We start from the raw sequence: 22,481 nt of genomic DNA, 5'->3' as shown, positions 1-22,481 counted from the left end.
AGAACCTCCAGCCTTGCCTTGGCTGTATCCTTTGAGTGACTGTTGAAATATACGGTCATGGTAAACCATCACCCAAGTCTGAGGTCATATGTAATCTGGAGCAGGTTCCAAACCCAAGGACTTCTCTCTATTTGTCTGGATTCATCCCTCCCTTAATTCTGACCAGTCTCCCTGTACATGCCACTGAGAAGCACCTCCACAGCATGATGCTACCACCACCACACTTAACAGTAAGTATGGGATTTGGCAAGGGATGAGCAATGTCTGATCTTTGGCAGACCAATTGTTTGGAATTCTGCCCAAAGAGTTATATTTTGTCTCATCAGACCAGACAATCAATTTTAAGACTGAAGCAGCCTGTCATATGCTTTTTACTCAATCTAGTTACTTAAACATAAACACCTGATTGGTGGAGTGCTGCTGAGATGGTTGTCCTTGCAGCAGGTTCTCCCATATCAGCAGAGGACTTCTGAAATTCAGAGTGATAATTGGGCTCCCGATCATGTTCCTGACCCAGGCCCTTCTTGCCTGGTTCCACAGTTTGGCTGGACAGTCAACTCTAGGAAGACGAGTTGTAGTTCTAATCTTTCTCCATTTTATAAAAATTGAGGTCACATGAGAGCGTTCAAAGTTTTAAAAATGGTTTAATACCCACCTTGAACTTTTTATCCTGAAGTTCTACAGAGATATCTTTGAATTTCATGGCTTGTTTTTTGTACTGACATGCAGTGTTAATTGTGGGACCTTATATACATGAGTGTGTGCCTTTCCAAACTACATCAAATCAATTTAATTTGCCACTGGCGGATGTGGTGAAGTGTGTCTGGGATCTGTAGAAAGACTGGCAGGCCATGGAAGGTGCACAGATTTTTTAAGAATAGTGTGGCTTGGATTTCCATGGGTGTTGGTGTACACAGGAGAGATGCACTGCTGCGGAGTGCTTAATGGAGAAATTGGCCAATGGTTCGTGCACATGTGGGAGAGTAATTGGCACAGCCATCCCTTGCTGTGCTCTGTGGAATGTTCAGTGTGCCTACACTCACAGGAGTATACACGGTCTGAGCTACGTAGGACAAAAAGGGGGAAACTGAATGGAAGGAAAACCGAGTAAGAGAAGGAGTGAGAGAGAGCAGAATCCAGAGACTGAGCCAATGATAATGAGAGGAGCTGAAGCTTTCGGGATACCCCACTGTAGAGTGTGGGAACAGCGTCCTAGGGTAGGTCACTCCTTTTGAACATTGGGAGCAGGAACAACTCCTAGGATCTTGTGGATGGTGTTCAAGGTGCAGGATGAATCAGCGTTGCTTGATGAGTCCCAACAGATACCGAGGGAAGGTGGTTTGGGACAAAAGCCACAGGATCGACAAAGTTCTTTGGCATCTCAGCGTGGATGCGAGACCCAGAGAGAGAGAGAGATGCACTGTGGATCAGGAAGAAAGCCGGTTCCGACTGATTTCTTTCTTATTTTAGTATTTATTTGAATCAACTTATTGGATTTTTAACTTTCACACAGCAATGTTTTTTATGGATTATTTATTGTAGAAGACATCTGCCTGCACTACACATTCCAAACATTCGTTCTGATATTTGAATAAAAGTACTATGCGCCATTTTGCAACAAAATGGTTATGTCCTCACTCGCCCTTGTCCAACCTCAGTAATGACTATCAATGTCATGGGGGAGAAAAAAAAGAAGACGCCCATATTTGTGGGCACCTGAGGCATCACAGAAGACTCCAATCAAGTTCTAGTCACACCTCAAGGATAAATAAAACAAACAGGATGCACCTGACTACAATTTGAAGTACCAAAGAGTATGAATACTTATATTAGTAAGAGATTTTAGTGTTTGATTTTTAAAACATTTTCAAACCTCCATGAAAACCTTCTTTTCATGTTGTTATGTGCAATTTGAGTGTAGATTGATGTGCAAAATTGGCAAAATTATCCTTGTAAAATTAAATCTATAACACAAAGTGTGTAGAGTGTGAATGGCTCTGAATATTTTCTGAATTAACTGTATATGCCAAATGTTACCCAGATGTCAATGAAAAATAGAAAATATGATATTGCGTTTTTAACAGGTCAGACACAAAATTTCTTGCATGTTTGTCTTATTATCCCTTCTTAAGTGACATATTATGCAAATACTTTTTAAGCTCACAAAACAGATTCTTACAAACATAACTGGTGGACTTTTTTTATAATTTAAAATGTATAACAAACTTATAAAACAAAACAGATCTTTCTGTGAATATGTTTGTGGCAACAATACCTTTTAAATGACTGAAAACAGTAATTTTAAATTTAGTGATTACATTTTTGTGACTAAAATCAGACAACTATTGTTGGTACAGTGCACTGACAAAAAATAGGTATACTAGAAGATAGCAGAAGTTCCCCAAACATTCTCTGAAATAATTACAGACAGTACACTACAATATTCTACTAACTTGTTTTTTATTGTGTCACCAGGGCATAACTGAAAATATGACCAACACGAATATTGTTTTTAAATTTATCTGGAAAATTCAGAGTGCAGTATTTCTATACAGGTATTCATGAAAAATAATGAACACCTGAAATGTCATTTCTTGGAACATTTATCTATGATCTATTTATAAACAATCTATTAACAAAGTAATAATGTACATTTATCATCAATTTATTACATGATCTTTATTAGAAAATAAACTTTACTTTTTTTATAAGATAAATATAATACCTGTATCAAACAAAACATTTTCATCACCTCTCAATTTACTTTCTTACTTTTACGAATTTATATTTCCATAAAACCCTTATGCTTTTTATTTACATTGGTTACCTGTTAAGGAACAGATTCAATATAAGATTCCGCTCCTTGTGCACAAGTGTCTTGATGCTACTGCACTCACATATGGGGATTTATTTACCCCACCCACTTCTGCTATCTCTCTTCAGTCTGTATCCTCTAATTCTCAAGCCTTTTTGCTTCACAGGCCTGCGCTTATCGAACAAACTGCCAAAGTCTGTTTGGGCGTTGCAATCACTGGCTGTTTTAAATGGAGACTAAAGACCTCTCTTTTTCAACATGTTTTTAGTGATTCATAAAAGTTATTTACTTATTGACTGATGCAATTTCTTTAATTTTAACATTCAGTTCTTTTTTTATTGTATTTTATGTTGTTTTTTAATCCATCCAACCATCCATTATCCAACCCGCTATATCCTAACTACAGGGTCTGCCGGTGCCAATCCCAGCCAACACAGGGCACAAGGCAGGAAACAAACCCCGGGCAAGGTGCGCAAACAGACACACACACCCACACGCCAAGCACACACTAGGGAACATTTAGAATCGCCAATGCACCTAACCAGCATGTCTTTGGACTGTGGGAGGTAACCGGAGCACACGGAGGAAACCCATACAGACACGGGGAGAACATGCAAACTCCACGCAGGGAAGATCTGGGAAGCAAACCTGGGTTCCTAACTGCGAGGCAGCAGTGCTACCCACTGCGCCACCATGCCGCCCTTGTTTTTTAATATTACATATTAATGTAAAACACCTACAGATGACATTTTCGTGCAAATGAAGAAAACCATTAAGGGAGAGTTAGAAATAATCAAAATTGCTTCAGAAAAAATTATCAGGGTTTCAAGAGAATATAAATCTGTTGATACTGTGGTATATAATGAAGAAGAAGTTTTTAAGTTAAAAAAAAGGAACATGAAACTTTCTTGCAAAGAGTGTTGGGTATAAAACTGGAGTTCTTAAAGTGTACACTGAATATGCAAATTAAAACACCCAGAGGCTTATCTGATTAAAAATTTGTTTAGTACAGTGCATGAAAAAGTTTTTATTTGGTAACAGATCTAACTCATCCTTTAATAATTGGTCCTAAAAAACAAATTAATTATACTTGAAAGATAAATGTGCAACAAAGCATTATTAAAAAGGAATTTCAGCATGATGTGCACCGTCTTATCGACAGGATTTGTTCATTCCTTATCTTACTGTTTTCTAAGTCCAGGTTTAACACACATAAAACCAGTAACAACTAGATAAAGAACTTCACAGATGGCCATATATGAAGGTCAAAATACAGTTGTGTAAAAATGAAACAAAGAGTTGACTGTGGATAAGATATAGTACCTTGTACAAGATTATTATTAATAAAATCTATCAATATAGTTCACTCAATTTCAACAACAGATTATTTAATTGTAACCAAGATTACCTATTATCGATCTCCATATTTAAGCAACTGTAGTAATCAACTAGAACCACTGTACAAAACACTTTCATTCACAATTATACAAACAGACCTTACATTCACAGCTAAATGACAATTCGGAGGTAATGCTCAATGAATAATAATAAAAAAAAAAAAACAGTGAAATTAGACTTAAGGCACAGAATATGGCTCAGAATATTGCAAACAGAAATATTACATTTTCAAATGCACTCACTGCTAGGTAGTTCCACTAACATACAGACAGAAACAAATATCTCCAACACTGATAGTGGATGGCATGGACTACACTCCTTTTATATTACACTTGTTATCTTGTATAGCAATTCTCAAATAAACAGAATAAACAATTTTTCTCAAAGTTATGGCTAATTTGTTTTCTCAATATCATACCTGTTGCTCCAAATGCATCTAAACACTCCAAAGGAGCTCGTTCCTCCGTTAACGCTGCTAAGGCACAGAAAACAAGCTGCCTAAAACAAAAAAACATTTAGTCAGGTTTAATGAAATAAAATCTTTAAAGTGTATGAAAAGTACTAAATAATACAAATGCCAAAAGTATACAATTTATATTAGCAGAACTAATATAACATTCACGTGTTGTTCAAAAAATATTACTATAATAAACAATACATTTAAAGAGAAGGCTGGTGCATTGATATAAAACATTTATATTTCATATTTTAATCCAACAAACTAAATAAATGAAACATAACATTCTTAAAACTGCTTAAAAATATCTGTGTCATAAAGAGCCAGGGCCCATCCCAGCAAATTTATATATAGAATGTATTAAAGACTTCGAATTACAGAATCAACATAGGTATTTTAACAAAGTGCCAGTACAGAAGATTCTAACAATTCAGAAAAAGTGGGCTAATACAAATGAAAGAAGGAGAGAGAGAATTTTGCTCCAATAGGCTAGAATAGTTCCATCAATTATGCAAAAAGAGCTGCCCAGAGGTGGTTTAAAGCCACCCCAAGGCAGCTGAATAATAAGCTTTGAGCTGGCAGATGCAATTCACTTCTAGGGTGAAAACAGGCCAAGCACATGAGAGAGAGCAAGAAAGAGAGTTAGAGAGACTGAAAGAGTGAGAAAGAGAGGCAGGTAGTTGTAATTAGGCAAGAGTCTTTCACTAATGTTGTATTGAGATAAAATAACTGAAAGTTTAAAGAATACCTTGCACTGTTCACACCTGTATGGGCTATTCTGAATTTCCTGAATGGTTTAAGATAGGCATTCCCTAGCCAGTAACTGATCTAATCTTGCACCATTGCCATTATTTGTAAGGGTTTCTGTCACCAATGCAAGTGGGAGACTCCAGAGTATACAGTATATGTCTACAAGTGTTCTTTACAGTTTTATATCTCTGTACTGTATGTGTAGTCTGCTTTTCAACAGGGAAGGTGCTATATATTATGATATAAGCAAGCCCCTTTCAGTATTTAGGTAGCATTAACATCATAATAGTGTGTTGTGTTTTTCTGCATTGAAGTTGTGACACTCCATTAATTAAATAAATTCACATTGGAAGTACACTATTTTCTTACTTCTTGCACAGTTTTTTCAACATAGTATCAGTTTCGTAGGTGATTAAGCGGATGATAAATACTAGTCTGACTGGTTATCAGCCAGACAAATGTAAGTTTTATACTCCATTGTAACAGACAAAAAGACAAGAATTGTACAAAGCCTTAAGTAATCTTTCTCCATCCTATATTTTGGAATGCCTTTCACTTTACACTCCAAATTGTAACCGTAGATCTTCAAATGAGTGTCTGCTTAAAATTTCAAGAGAGCTAAACTTAAAAAAAGTGGTGATGCAGCCTTCTGCTGTTATGCACCTAAAATCTGGAATAGCACTTTAAAACCCATTATTTTAACGTGGCTTTCTTATAGCTTAATTTTATTGTAACCCAACCATGACATTCTGTATATGTATTTAATTATTGTTTATATCATGGCTCCACAATCCATACTAACCCCCTACTTTCTCACCCGTTCTTTAATCAGTTTTCAGTGGTGATCTGTGCCACTACCACCTGATCAAGGCACCATGCAGTCCCTACATTGATGGATTGAAGGCCAGAGGTCAATATGACTATCATCATCTAATTCTTCCACGTGAAGCCTGAAAACTATGAGGACTTATATAGATCATTTACGTTAGGTAGAATGCCCAGTGGGGGCTGGGCGATCAAATGGCCTTGGAACCCCTGCAGATTTAGTTTTTTTTTCTCCAGCCCTCTTTTGGTTTTTTTTTTTCCCGTTTCTTCTGTCCTCCTGGCCATCGGACCTTATTTTACTCTTTGTTACTTAGTATTGCCTAATCTTTTTTTTCCATAAACTTTTCTTTCTTCATCTGTTAAAGCACTTTGAGCTACATTATTTGTATGAAAATGTGCTATAGAAATAAATGTTGTTGTTGTTCACAGAACTATCAGGCAGCCAAACAAAACAGCTATGTAAGCCATTAACTTAACATTTTGTTGTTTTGAATTTGAACTCAAACTACCCTTTTCCTATTGACCTCTTTTAAGGAGAGAATTTTGTTTCAAACGTCATTTAAGGATAGCACATCGAGATGCATTTTTATGTGGGAAAGGTGCTATACAGTAATCCCTCGCTATATCGCGCTTCGACTTCCGCGGCTTCACTCTATGGCGGATTTTATATGTAAGCATATCTAAATATAGAACGCAGATTTTCCGCTGCTTCGTGGGTTTCTGTGGACAATGTGTCTTTTTACTTCTGGTACATGCTTCCTCAGTTGGTTTGCCCAGTTGATTTCATACAAGGGACGCTATTGGCGGATGGCTGGGAAGCTACCCAATCAGAGCATGCAGTTAAGTTCCTGTGTGCTGATTGGCTCAGCGATGGAGCACCGAATTCGATTCCACTGTGTTAACCAGGAAGTCTCGTCTCACTTTATTCAGCGTCATTGTGTTTCGCTGTTTAAATAGTGAACTTTTGTGCTCTTTTGTGTTTATCTTTGTGCATAGTCGAGCCCTTCGTTATGGCTCCAAAAGATCTGCCCCTGCTACTGCTTCAGGGGCCGTGCCCAAGCGCCAACGGAAGATGCTAATTATTGCCGAAAAAGTAAAAGTTTTGGATATGTTGAAGGAAGGGAACAGCTACACTGCTGCAGGACGCCATTACAGCATCGATGAGTCCATGATTCTTTTTATTTCTAAAGGAGGAAAAGAATGTAAGATCTACGGCTGCAGTGTCCTTTAACCAGGGCGCAAAACGAGTTGTAAGTGGATGTTTTAAGGCAGTAGTCCGGATCAAATCCGTTTTAGAGATTTGGATTGAAGACTGCCGAGAGAAGAACAACAGCAGTGCTACAACGCCTGAATAGGCTCCTTTAGAAGAGCTGTAACACTCTCCTTTGTTGTGCAATAAAATTAAACTCATCGTTATCGGACAAGTCGTTGTGTCATTGTTGGTGAGTAACCATAATTAATTTTCTACGTACAGTACTTATTACATGTACATAGTTTAGTGTCACTGTACACACATATTACTGTATACAATTTTTCTTGCATTGTATGTATTTATTGCTGGTGGCCTGTCTATCGTAATGGCTGTAACATATGTGATATCGGAGACGCTCGATAACTTTAAAATAATATTTAGGTTTTACTGTATATAAACAGTGTGTTTACATATATAATTTCAACAAATCTTACCTAATATCTAAGAGAATACAAAAGGTTTATGCTGTACAACTGTGCAGGAAATGTTTATAATAGCATGGGAGAGTTTATAAGGGCTTAAAATATATAAAAATAACCATATAAACATGTGGTTTTTACTTCGCGGATTTTCACCTTTCGCGGGGGGTTCTGGAACACAACCCCTGCAATCAAGGAGGGATTACTGTACATAAACAGAGCTATTATTACAATTATTGCAATCATCATCACATCTTCATGCACCCTGGACAAAAACAGGCCTTCCAAACTTGTTTTGAAGTTTTGGAAGAAAGCAGAACTGAATTTTCTGCACTTGTCCCTGTTCTGCCACATGCTCTTTGTGTAATATTATATTTGACAACTAAATAGTATTACAATTTGGATTTGTTTTTTGTGGCATTTATTTCTTGTATGAAAAATGCTATACTCACTGTTTAGAAGGTTGATGGTGATTAACTGTATGACAGGCAGAGACAGACCATGTAAATAAAGACCCTGACAGGCAGCAGAAGTCTGTCTGTCTGTCTCAAATTTCCTTTAGCAACTTAAAATATTCCTTGTGAAATACTCCCTTTTGTGTGTGTCTGGGTGCTTTAAAAAAAAAACACACTTATCCTTAGACAACTGGACTACTAAAGGTACAGTATACTAAAGGCAAGGAACGATGTCATGATGGCTTTCTCCTGTTTAATAAACAATTATACTATATACTGCACACACAAAATATTTCAAAACTTAAACTGTTTGTTTCCAAATGCCTTTAGAAAAAGTAATGAAAACAAAAAGGCAGACAATCATTTTGGTAGCGGCTTCATGACACATATAAAACAGTTCTATGTGTTGTGCCAAGAAGCTGCCATACACACAATATTAATCCAGCATAACCCTATTTTCTGTGTTATAACAACAGTTTTGATTGTTGCAGAGTGATGTTTAAATGCTATAAAAGCAAATTTGCTTCTTATAAAACAATGCTTTCATCTGGGTATTAATCACTACAAAAAGTATAAAAAATAGCTAAATAGTAGATTTTCCAAAACTATAAACAATAAGTCTGCTTACCTGTTTGCTTTCATTTTGCCATTAAAAAATGTGTCTGTTTTCAGTGGAGTTCCAGAATTTGGAAGGACTTTAACATTGGTATTAGATTCTTCAATTACTTTCACACGTGTCTGTTCAACAGATACTTCTAAAAAAAAATAAAATGTATTGTGATTTGTGGCACACCATAAAGTAATGATTTACATTTTTTCTCAATCAAAAACAAAAATTTATTAAAACTTTCACAAAATTGCATTTTTCACATTTAGTATCTGACTTTCAAGTTAAAAATTTTAATTGTTAAATATTTGAAAAAATAGTTATATTCCTGCTGAATTAAGCAAACTGCTTAATATAAATGTACGTATTTTATCCAAGTTATCAAACCACGCTATTCAATTGGAAACCAGGGAGCTTCAAAATAATGTCTATGCTCTAGTGATGAGCGAACGCCAAGCTGTAAGTTTGGCAAAATCACATGAATGTTCAGGATCTTTGTTGAACTTAGCAAAATGCATTGAAATGGGGAAGAAAGAAATGAACTAATTTTGAATTAATTATATTGGTGCAATATTGTTTAACTGTTCCTAATAGCCAGAGGTTGGTAGTAACGAGTTACATTTACTCCGTTACATTTACTTAAGTAACTGTTTAAAAAAATTGTACTTCTAAGAGTAGTTTTACTCCACCATACTTTTTACTTTTACTTCAGTACACTTGTGAAGAAGAAGCGCTACTCTTACTCTGCTACAACACTCGAATCGTTACTTTTTTTCCCCCATTAGATACGCTATACTGTATTTTTGCCAGAGAAGCCGCCAATGGATTTACTGCATGACTGTTTCACCAATCAGACGTAGCAACAATAACCACATGGCTCCATTTCACAAATCAGACGTCACATGCAGTCACATGACCACACACAAACTGTGGCAGCATAATGGCACAAACTCCTCACAGACAACAGACAGGGAAAGAAAGAAAACAAGTGGAACCTAATTCATTCTGGAAACGTGCTCGCAATCCAAAGCACTCATATATCAAAGCGAATTTCCCCATAAGAAATAATGGAAACTCCAGTAATTCGTTCCACAACCCAAAACTTTTCATATAAAAATGATTAACATAAAATATAAAGTAAAAATACATAAAATAAATTAACCTGCACTTTACCTTTGAAAGGAATCATGACTGGTGTGAGTGAGTTTCTAAACTTTTGTGGGATTTCACCCAACGGGATGACACGCGGAAGAGCATCCCGGAAGCGACTGCAGGCACCCGGTGCTGTAGCAGTTAACCATAAAAGCGAATCCAAAAAGATCGTGGTCATGCTATAAGCACCTGCCGTTGATGGGTGATACAAGTAACAAGGAACATTTTAAATGCGCAGGTCACAGTATTACTTGGCCACTAACCTGGGCATGACCCTGCCTGACTGCTGTGTCTGTGTATATAAGTGTGGCAGATCCCGCTACAATAAATTACCATGCTGTTCCTGTTTCAAGCTGAATAAAGATGGTGTCGCTAAAGTATTGAGACTCAGCTTCAAGTTTTGGGGTGAAAGACGGGGACTCACACGTCACAGCACACACACATGGTCACAATGCTGTAGTAAACAGTATACGCTCATACGGATGTTAACTATATGAGTGAGGCACGCTGACTGACGATTGCCCACAATCCCGCAGACACAGAGAGGAGAACCATCACTCATTTGTGATCACGTGACACTCGGCAGACAAAGCGTACATGGACTACTCGTATTGCAAGACCTCGCTCGTTTATCAAGTCAAAATTTATTAAATATTTTACCTTGTCTTGCAAAACACTCGTAAAGCAAGTTACTCGCAATCCAAGGTTCCACTGTACATGAAAAATGAGAGCCAAATTCTGCTGAAGCTTAAACCATCACTTCACTGAGTGAAGAACAAGCATGTTTTAACCAAACATGCACAGACACAGACAGTCAAGGTAAAGTAAGACTTCTTGTACGTGCACAAGCTGCCTTGTTCTAATGTTATTTTCTATCAGTTGTGCTATTTGGAGGGCAAGTGAATATGCAGTATTATACTGTCTGTGTACAGTATATCTTGTCACTGTAAGTAGTTTGCACTGTTCAGACATACATGTTACCTACTGTAGTTATTGGCTTCAAAAGCTTTGTTGTGAAAAACTGAGATTTGGAACTTTGTGTTATTTGTGTATCTTTATTTTGTAAACATGTTATTTATTTTTACTTATTTTTTATTTTATTACTTTGAATTAGCAGAATTTGCACATTATTTTATATTTTTGTCTGTCTTATTATAACATTTCTAAAAAATAAATCATTTATTATGATCAAACAGTTATTCAGTACTTGAGTAGTCTTTTGACCAAATACTTTTTTTACTCTTACTTGAGTAGTTTTTTGGATGACTACTTTTTACTTCTATTTGAGTAATATTATTTTGAAGTAATGCTACTCTTACATGAGTACAATTTTTGGCTACTCTACTCACCTCTGCTAATAGCTAGCAAAGCATCTACCAGCTATCCCGGACCATATATTTTCGTCAGAACTGTAATGTTAGCTGTGAGGCAGCAATGCTAACCACTACTCTACCATGCCTCAACAAACGGTGCAGATGGAACGAAAACCACAAACAAATGCAATAAATGGTGACTGACTAGAAAAATAAAAATAATGTAAAAAAATCTAAACAATATCTATCTATATCATAATTACTAAAAAAAAAAACAAATGCAAGGTGGCAGTTTGGAGTACTGATTGAGTCATGACAGTATGCATGTTAGAAGCAGATGGGTAATGATTTTACAGTACGCATAAGTGAAAGTTCTGCACAAGGCTGTTATAGCTCTGGCCTCGAAAAGTATTACGGGGACCTGGGGAAAAAAGGTCTAAAGCGAATTTCCTGGAAAATATTCTGCAAAAAAGGTCACAGGCAAATATAGCACATGGGTTGCGAAAAACACTTTGGCAAATTTTACTAAACATAAACATATTAGTGAACTATGAGGTAATACAAGAAAACTGCAACTCTAGTAATATTCTTCATTTATGAATGAACACCACCAAAGTATTCTGATTATATGATTTCTAAAATTCAGTATTTTAAAACACTATTCCACTGGCCTAAAGGACCAGGCTAAGTTTGGCTCCAGTTTTATTATAGTCAAACTTAGCAAGAATGTAAATGTACAATCAATGATGACTGATGTAATGAAGTACAGATGTTGTCTATGAGTAAAAATAATTTAAGCACACAGGGAGAAAACTTAATCAAAAGGATTTTATAAGCAATTTCAGACTAGGAAATGTAGACAGACATCAAGGGAAAAAACTCAAAAGAATAATCAGGTACAGGTTGATGATCAAATACCAAAAATATACAATAAAAAACAATCACTAATAGTTTAAAACAAGAAACCTCTCACTACTACGCTCAGGTCATGATTAAACGCTAATTTACCACAAAAAAGAAAGATTTTTTTTTTATTTTTTTAAAGTTGCTGGAAAAGTTCATAATTGATAAAAAGCATGAATCACATAGGAACTCATTAATAAAGGTTTATGAAAATGAACTGCCCTGTCACCTAAAAAGAAATGAGAATTCAAGTATATTTATTTTTTATATAAATAATATTGTTAAATAATTTACCATCTGTATCCAATGGCAAGCCAGAACCACCTGTGTAGCTGGCCTTTGTGTCTCCTTTGTTTACATGACGTTTAATGTGGCTGATCATATCAGTTCTTCGAGCTATGGTGGCTGAACATACAATACAATGGTAATGAGCAATCCCCAATCGATTTGATGCCTAGGAGGTGGAAGAGCACATTTTAATAAAATAAGGTTATAGCATATTTTATATTGACTTAATTACTCTTGTAGAATAACCAATTCACACAAGACAATACAATTTGCAACTTAATTATGGGTATATTTCATTGCCTAATGATCTCTACATTTATACATTCCAATACACACACTTATGTAAAAAAAAAAAATTTGCACTCATAATTATCCAGGTACATTTAACACCAAATTCCCAACTTAGCAAAAGTGAAATTACTTAGGTAAATAAAAAATTCCGCTGTGGAATTGCTACAGCAACACTTTCTCTTAGCATGTAAAATGTCAGACTCTTCATTACATAATAGTGGTACACAAATAGAAATGAGACACCTGTAAAAATTCATCAATCGGGAGGAAGATCGCCTTTGTTACTTGTCGCAAATGTGATGCATATATTGCAGTCGCATGGTGGGAGTGGACATTACATTACTACTATAGCATTGCTTTAAAATTGGGTAGTTCATTATTTTTCTGTACCAGTATACCATGCAAAACCACTTCTGGCACAATATAGCACATGGCAGTACAACTGTGGAAATAGATAAAAGAATGAACAGTGGGCTTTATTTGTGGAAAAGGAAGGACCAAAGGAACGTGTTACTTGGCCATGAATTAGGTGCCTTTCAGAAACAAAATATATGCTTTGAGTACAGCTATACAGAATTGATGACACATGTACTAAATCATGCACACACACTTGCATGTACTGTATGTTGCTACTAAATTGAGAATTGCTGTCTCGCTCTCCTCCAAATAACTATACAATAATTATAGGAAAAATACCAATTATACAGTTGTGCTTAAAACATCATCAGATTTTCACTCAAGACCTAAAAGTAGATAAAGAGAAACCAGTTAAACAAATGAGACAAAAATATTATACTTGGTCATTTATTTATTAAGGAAAATTATCGAACATTACATATTTGTGAAAATCTGATGATGTTTTAGGTCATATTTATGCAGAAATATAGAAAATTCTAAAGGGTTCACAAACTTTCCAGCACAACTGTAATTACTCATATTTCTTTCAGTCCATGTGATGTAACTGATCATGTGCTAATCTGAAAACTATTAGTGCTCTAGTTATTTAAAAAATAATTAGCTAAAAAAGTATATAAAGTCAACCAAAATTGCATTAGAATGTTTTCACACACATGGAATTCAAAATACACCTCTAAGGTAATGGAGAACATGAGAGGTTTCACATTGTGGCTGGAGCAAGCTACATGTAAAGAGCAAAGAGGAAGCTGACTTGCAAAGCCTCCAGTCATAGCAGACCCAATGATGCATACAAGAATAACAAGTGAGCTTTCTTTGTGAACATGAAAGGACTGATGGAATTTGGTACCTGCCATCAATAAGGTGCCGTTTAGAGAAAAGATAAATATGATAGGAGGATTAGAAAATAATTTGGGGAATGCGTTATATCATTAAAGAAGGACTTGGACAGCATACAGGCTTGGGCAGAATTGTGGCAGATGAAATTTAATGCCAGTAAATGTACAGCACATAGGAAGTAAAAATGTTAGATTTGAATACACAATGGGCAGTCTGAAAAGCAAAAGTACACCTTTGAGAAGGATTTAGGAGTCATAGTGCACTCTAAGCTATCAACTTCCTGACAGTATTCAGAAGCCATTAAGAAGACTAACAGAATGTTAGGTAATATACCACGATGTGTGGAGTACAAGTCCAAGGAGGTTAGGCTCAAGCTTTATAACGCACTGGTGAGGCCTCGTCTGGAGTACTGCGTGCAGTTTTGGTCTCCAGGCTACAAAATGGACATAGCAGCATTTGGAACGGTGTAGAGAAGAGCAACTAGGCTGATTCCATGGCTACAGGGGATGAATTATGAGGATAGATTAAAAGAGCTGAGCCTTTTCAGTTTAAGAAAAAGAAGATAAAGAGGTGACATGATAGAAGTGTTTAAAATTATGAAGGGAACTAGAACAGTGGATTGAGACTGTTATTTTAAAATGAGAAAAAAATCAAGAACACGGGGACACAGGTGGAAACTTGTTAAGGGTAAATTTCACACAAACATTAGGAAGATATTCTTTACACAAAGAACGATAGACACTTGGAATAAGCTACCAAGTAGTGTGGTAGACAGTAAGACTTTAGGGGCTTTCAAAACTAGACAATGTTTTTTTGGAAGAAAAAAGCAAAAAAGACTGGCAAAGCTTTGTTGGGCTGAATGGTCTGTTCTTGTCTAAACTGTTCTAATGTTCTAATGATTGAAGTAAATCTATACTGAAATGGTGGCACATATATTGAATCATATACACAAGCATTTGAATCACACACACATAGTTTTACAAGAGATGTTTACATAAGCAAATAAAGTTTGTTTTTCATAAATTGTTGGGTGTGAAGTGTCTGCACTGTAATGTTTTTACACACCTTGGAATACAAAGTACACAGCAAGCATAATAAACCAATAACAATACAATAAAAATAAATAATAATAAATCGGCCAAAAAAATATAAATCCTGTTTTCTCTTTGTCATTCTAGGATATTGAGTGTTACTTGATGTGGAAAAAATATTTGATTTTAGCACACTGCTGCAACCTAAAAAATATTTGAATTCTTTTCATTTGTAATAATCTGTGTTTCTTCAGTCTTGTGACTTTCACACATCCTGCAGTCTAACTTACAGTTCTATATCCTAGAAAAAAAATGCAGACTGTTCTCTGTCCCACAACATCCTTTGCAGCAAATTCCTGCCTAGTGGGCTCTGTGAGATCTGCTGCAAACTTGCTTTTGCTTTGGATGCAGCACTCAGCAGTGGAATATAGCATGGGTAAATGCATGCAGCCTTAAAAACATTATAAGAAAGGGTTACCTGCAGTCCTTGAGATGAGAGGAAAAAATAAAGTATAATTTATATATTTTACTTATCTTTCTGAGGATAAAAGTCACTGAATGTTTCAGCACATGCTTTTTTTAATAACTGGTGTTACTGAAGACAGAAAGCAGCAAACTATGGATGTGGGATAAACTTTTGATTCCTAACCTAAATGGGAAAATCAAAGTTTATAAGACAAAAAGCTCTCATACAATCACTAACTATAACTGATATTGCATTGCTGCTGATGCTGCATTTATGCAATATCACACTCACAGCTCTCAAAAAGATTCTAGAGAAAGAAAACAGACCATAATTGTAACAGCCCGCAAAGACTGTAGAATCAACCAATCAAGGCTAAAGATTCACACTTCTTTTTTGGTTAATGACCTAAATATCCGTAATAACATTTAATAGCCTAACCATGAACAGCATTCTTGATCAAGAAATTGAAGAAATAACATTCATAAGTACCGTTCTTTAAGAGGCACAGAAAACTAGAGGGCGTGGGATAGGGTCTTTTTACAGCCCTCTGCACCCACATGAGCACGAGGGGGCAAAAGGTAAATAAAAATGGTTTTTGTGAATACAGAAACTACCACACAGAAGAATGAATGCAGGAAGAACAAAAACTATAAAAACAAAACAAGTCCAACAAAAAGAGTTACTAAAAAAATTTACAGACTCTCTGGCTGTTAAACCTTCGTCTATTTGGCAGAGTGGCTTTCCCACTTTCCACCAAATCATTTTGTTTATCTTTCTCTCTCCATCTCAAGATGTAGATACTGGCCTCTCTTTCTCTCAGCCACTTGAGCCTTCAGAAACATATCTAGTCACAACTCAATAAACTTTTGTACATGATGAGACTTCATATTCCTATGCTTGCTAAAAGAACACCAGATTTGAGCTACCCTGGTATCCCTGCATCCATGATCCTTATGCTGCCATCAAAGATTGAGCCTCCAAAGCAGCAGTCATGCTACCTGTTCTATTATAGGGACAGCACAGTCTGATAATGTTCAGTTGTAGAGTGGAGTGCTCACCAGTGATATTTCACTTCTGATATTAATTTTAGTTTCTATTTTATTTTATAAAATTTATTTTTGGGCGGCATTGTGGCACAGTGGGTAGCGCTGCTGCCTCGCATTTAGGAGACCCGCATGGAGTTTGCATGTTCTCCCTGTGTCTGCATGGGTTTCCTCCGGGTGCTCCGGTTTCCTCCCACAGTCCAAAGAAATGCAGGTTAGGTGCATTGGTGATCCTAAATTGTCTCTAATGTGTGCTTGGTGTGTGTGTGTGTGCCCTGCGGTGGGCTAGCGCACTGCCCGGGGTGTTTCCTACCTTGCACCCTGTGGTGGCTGGGATTGGCTCCAGCAGACCCCCGTGACCCTGTAGTTAGGATATAGCAGGTTGGATAATGGATAGTTGGAAAATTAATTTTCATTTTTATTTAATTCTAGTTTTCAGTGGAGTCAACAATTTTTATGTAGTTCTGTGTTTAAAATTTTAGTTTATATTTTATTTCTGGCTCTTTTAAATAATATTAGTACAATTTTAGTTTTTTTATCTGTTGTATGACCACAAATGTTGGCCTACACATATTTCAATGCAAGTTATGTTTCAGTCAACAACATTGTTTAATCAATTTTACTACAGCCTATTCAACAAAAGGATAACAAGAAAAGCAAAAGATATTTTAAGGTCAAAATTTTGTTTTTAAATATTGGATTTTTTTTTCCCTTAGTCTGACCCCATTTTATATAAAATTGAATATTGTTTATGGTCTTTATTTGTAAATGAAGTCCATGCACCTATCCTTCTCTACAAAAATCCCTCCCACTTTCTTGTAAAAGTCCTACTTATTTTCCTTTAGTTTTAGAAGTCTTAGTCTTCCATTTTGGCAGTCAGTCGGAACAAAACATAAAAATAAACGGACTGCTGCAGTGCAGTTGATTTTCTGATATCGCCAACTTATTGGCGCCCAAAGCCTCTGCATAGAAGAACACCAGCAATAAGCACCTGTTGGGCTCACATCTGTTCCCTTCAGTGTGACACAGTACTATCTGCCTCACCTTGTGCCTTTTCACTGCGGTTTTATGTCCAATCAGCAAGACTAGATATGTCATACATATTTATTAAATATATTAGCCAGACTGTGGAAAGTCAGGGTGTATAATAAATGCATATGCAAACATTATAATGGTGACACACAAAAAGACAGCAACAGGCACGCGCCAATGCATGCATCAACCCAGTGTGTAAGGGATCTTATTCTGCAAACACTAACCTGATCTTCGGTGAGATTCTGCTTCTGCTGACGACATGGCAAATGGCAGATACACATTCTGTGTCCTAAATTGGGAAAATACATACCATATTTAAAAAAAAATCAGCATTACATATAAATCTTTACTAAAAGATGAACAAATATGTTACATGTTTGATTACAAATTTTTCAGAACCAGCTTTTAAATTAAAGTGTCATGGGAAAATAGACCCTATCTCTGTATTACAAAGCAATGCATATCATAATGTATAACTAGGGTTTGAATTTCACATGTGAAAGAGGAGTTAGCCCCCAAACCCCCATTATCCCAGTAACAAATAATTCTACTGGTCTTGGTGTGGAAGTGGAGGGTTGTGTGGTGTTTCAGCATGGCATTTATAAAAGATGATGATATGATCATCACAGACTGTCTGATTTACTGGAACATGTGCCAGTATTACATTTATTCACTAACATTTTCTCTCTAATAAATGAAGAATAAATACCAAAAATAAAGCTTTAACATTATTATATAATTGTCACATGAAATACTGAATACAAAGACAATTCATGATATTTTCATTTACACATAATCCTTTTTCTAAAAATACACTTTTCATGCCAGGATTGTGACATTTGCTGTTAACAGATTTATGCTTACATTAGTATGTAAAGGAGATATCAGGAGGTTAATAACAACTATGAAAAGTATTATTTAATGGACAAGTCAAATTAAATCAAATTAAAAATGTCTCAAACCTGATGCTTTAACTTTCCAAATCTTTCCCTCCTTTTTTTCAGATCTGTTACCGCTTTAAGGCTGTGTTTGTGAAATCAAACCAGTCAGTTTAAGATTGTTATTTCAGAATGGCTATAAAACAGCCTTTCTTCTTTTGTTTTCAAGCTGCATTATATAAGTGATGAGATTTTGATATTGCTTATGCCTGTGTATTAGTGCAGAATTAGTAACTGAGTTGGATAGAATGTAAATGCAGAAAGTAGGCATAACTGGAGATGGCATCCTATCCATTCTTGAACCATTCAAAAATATGTATACATAAAAGTTATGTTAATAAACATTACTTTGGCTTCAAAAACCCCAATAAATGAGACAAATTTTATTTTTTTCATGAATTAAGGATGTATTTTCAATAGCCCAACAAGTTATGCACCTTTGAGATTATGCACTTCCATTAACACATTGTATGTCATATTATTGGAGAGATTTGCCTTATTCTTCAAAATATTAATGCATGTTTGGCCAAAGTAAAAGTTTTGAAACGCTAAACATATCTTATTTTTAAATGATGTGTGAATGTAACACCCACCCAAGGTTGGATCCTGTCTTGAAGCCAGCACAATAGGCATCGGATTACTACCAACCCTGAACTGGATGTTAAGGTCAGAAAATTAATGGTTAGATGGAAAACTGTAGCCATACTCACAACAATCTGAGGATAAATTCAAAGACTCCTTCCCTTTACAATAGCAACGTATGTAGCGCTTTATTAAATTAGTGAATAATAGCACTACTCACTCAACTGACAGTTTACTAGTCATAACATCACACTGTCAAAGCATGCATGAATTATGTATTTTAATTTCAAAACTAAAATTCTATAAAACTAAAAAACTATAATGGTATAAAAGTGGTAATACTTTTTGCCATGAAAGAGCAGGTGGATTTCCTAGTATTATAAAGTTAAGCCTGGCAGGTATTTAATTAAGAGACAGGATACAAGCAATCCTGTACTGAGATTTAAGCCAGGATATTTTTAATTTCAAAATAAGCAGTAAAGAACAAAAATTACGGTAAGAATACTTACCTTCAAATTCTACAGACACTTTCCAGTGAAGATTCTGTAAGTGGCGATGAAGTTTGTTGATATAACATACTTTAAACTTGTCTTCAGGACATAGTGGGCATGACATCTTGCCAGCTAGAGGTTACAAATAACATTTAATCAGCTCTTGCAAAACACTATAACACTACATACACAATTAAATTGGAAAAAATAAAAACTGTAGCTGCAAAATAGTATGCCATAGTTTTTAGGTAATGTTTAGCTTTGTATTCAAGGTATGCTTTACTTTCTGACAGTGCTGTTACAGACAGTACATTTTCCTTTTGTTTAAAACTTAAGTTGGCAAAAAAAGTAAATTGCAAATAAATTATACAACACAAAAATTAATAAAATTTCATGTATATGTTTCAGTATTAACTTGTTTCTAAAGGAACCATCTTTATTCATATTATAAGTACACTCTGCCATCAAAACTTCAAAAATCAATCAAACACTGACATACAGGGTGCGCACAAAGTCCATATACCCCATTCTTTTGGAAGATTTTGAAAACACGTTTCGATTGCGGGAGCTGCGATAAATCGTGCACTCGTCAGAGAACATAACCTTTTCCTTCTCAGCATTTGTTGGAAATTGGTGCAGCATCATATCACAAGCTTCCTGACATCTGTCCAAGTCGGCATCTGATAGCTCGTTAACGTGCAATGGACGCCAACATTTCATTTGCAAGTCCTGTTTGATGTGTTTTCACATTATCGATTCCGCTATTCCCAACTCAGCAGCACATTTACGAGTGGATTTCATTGGGGATTGTTGGACAGGGTCTGCCACATCTGCACATGTTTCATGCCTTGTGGATGGTCTTCCACTTCGCAGCACATCTCGGACGCTGCCCATTGCAAAAGCCTTCTTCTCCCACTGCAACAACGTCCTCTTTGTCGGCGAAGCCTTCCCAAAACGCACAACAAAGTCATCCATGACATTTTTGATCGATTTCCCAGTAACAGGCCGCTCATGAACCCACACAGTGGCCACCAAACACTCCTCGATCGTGAAAACACTTGTGTCACCCATTGCTTCATCTTGGAACGAAATGCCACGTTGTTGCGATTTCTTGAGTGGCAGCAGGTGGCAGCACCAGACAGGATGTCGGAAACACACCTCGAAATACCGGGAAGACTTGGGCTGATGTTCACAGGAACCAAATTGTCATGGTTATTCCTGTAAATGCTCCTAAAGATAGGGGTATATGGACTTTGTGCGCACCCTGTACATTCCTATCAAGCCCAGATATTAATTTTAAAAGGGAAATATTAAAAATTATGAAAAATTTCATGGTTACAGTATATTCTCAAATTGTGTGAACCCTGCAAAAGAAAAAAAGTAATAGGTTCCATGATCTACTTCAATACCTATGTGGACAAAAAGCAAATGACATTTTAGTACATAAAGATTGGTACTGTTCACAAGTCACCTTTGTTTGGCAAGAGGTGACTAAAGGTTTATATGTTTCCACTTCCATACTCACATCAATATTCTGACACATGATGCATCCCTGCAACATCAAGAGTTTTTTGAGCTCAGTGGCTCTCAAATGTTTTATTGCTGCATGGTGAATATTTTAACAGAAAATATTACTGGATGCCACTGGACTAGTTTACTTCATTTACTTAGGTCTCCAGGACCGCCTAAAGTTCACAATTAACAAAGCTGCAACTAAAAAACAATACAACTATAAGGAAAAAGAAGTTGCCGATATCAATCTGATAATAAATATACATGCAGTGAGATCATAATAACTATACAAATTAAAAAAAAAATAGATATTTAACTACTGCACTTCAGATTTTTCAGGTTGCCTCGTGTTTAAAATTTAAGTGGAGTATGTATGAGGAAGGGCATTTCTATTTGATAAATTTTTTTTTTATGTTATTAAAAAATCATTATAAAAAAATTGCTAATAAAATCTACTGCAATGAATAAAAGACGACTCACAAAGCAATCACTTACCATTCCAAATTTTTAAATCAAACATTTCTCATTCTGCTATTAATATCTGTATTTACATCAACTTGCAATTTTATAAGTAGGATATCTATACTAATAAAAGGCAAAGCCCTCACTGACTGACTCATCACTAATTCTCCAGGTTCCCGTGTGGGTAGAAGGCTGAAATTTGGCAGGCTCATTCCTTACAGCTTACTTACAAAAGTTGGGCAAGTTTCATTTCGAAATTCTACACGTAACGGTCATAACGGTCGACAACGTCCGCCATGTTGAACTTTCTTATTTATGGCCCCATCTTCACAAAATTTGGTAGGCGGCTTCCCTGCTCTAACCGAAACCAATGTATGTACTTATTTCGGTGGTATGACGCCACTTTCGGCCGCCATATTGAATTTTCCAAACGTCACTAATTCTCCAACTTTCCGTGTAGGTAAAAGGCTGAAATTTGGCAGTCCCATTCCTTACAGCTTACTTATAAAACTTAAGCAGGTTTCATTTCAAAATTCTACGCATAACGGTCATAAACGTTCGCCATATTGAACTTTCTTATTCATGGCCCCATCTTCACGAAATTTGGTAGGCGGCTTCCCTGCGCTAACCAAAACCAATGTACATTGGTTCCCGTGTACAAGGTTCCCGTGTGGGTAGAAGGCTGAAATTTGGCAGGCTCATTCCTTACAGCTTAACTTACAAAAGTTGGGCAAGTTTCATT

The 22,481-nt window shown here is 36.0% G+C and overlaps 1 protein-coding gene across 2 annotated transcripts in view; it reads right to left on the bottom strand.

Moving 5' to 3' along the window:
- Positions 1-22,481, bottom strand: part of trmt1l (tRNA methyltransferase 1-like) — a 45,900-nt gene that overhangs the window by 13,989 nt on the left and 9,430 nt on the right. For both annotated transcript variants that reach the window (XM_039735734.1, XM_039735735.1), the window contains exons 4-8: positions 19,784-19,897; positions 17,979-18,043; positions 12,641-12,800; positions 9,000-9,126; positions 4,632-4,711 (exon numbers count right to left, since the gene is read on the bottom strand). In XM_039735734.1, the coding sequence (XP_039591668.1) occupies positions 4,632-4,711; positions 9,000-9,126; positions 12,641-12,800; positions 17,979-18,043; positions 19,784-19,897 (546 nt within the window). The remainder of the gene's footprint in view (positions 1-4,631; positions 4,712-8,999; positions 9,127-12,640; positions 12,801-17,978; positions 18,044-19,783; positions 19,898-22,481) is intronic.

This window comes from Polypterus senegalus, chromosome 14 (assembly GCF_016835505.1).
Source record: "Polypterus senegalus isolate Bchr_013 chromosome 14, ASM1683550v1, whole genome shotgun sequence".
Taxonomy (NCBI): Eukaryota; Metazoa; Chordata; class Cladistia; order Polypteriformes; family Polypteridae; genus Polypterus; species Polypterus senegalus.
This window is presented reverse-complemented; position numbering and strand designations above follow the sequence as displayed.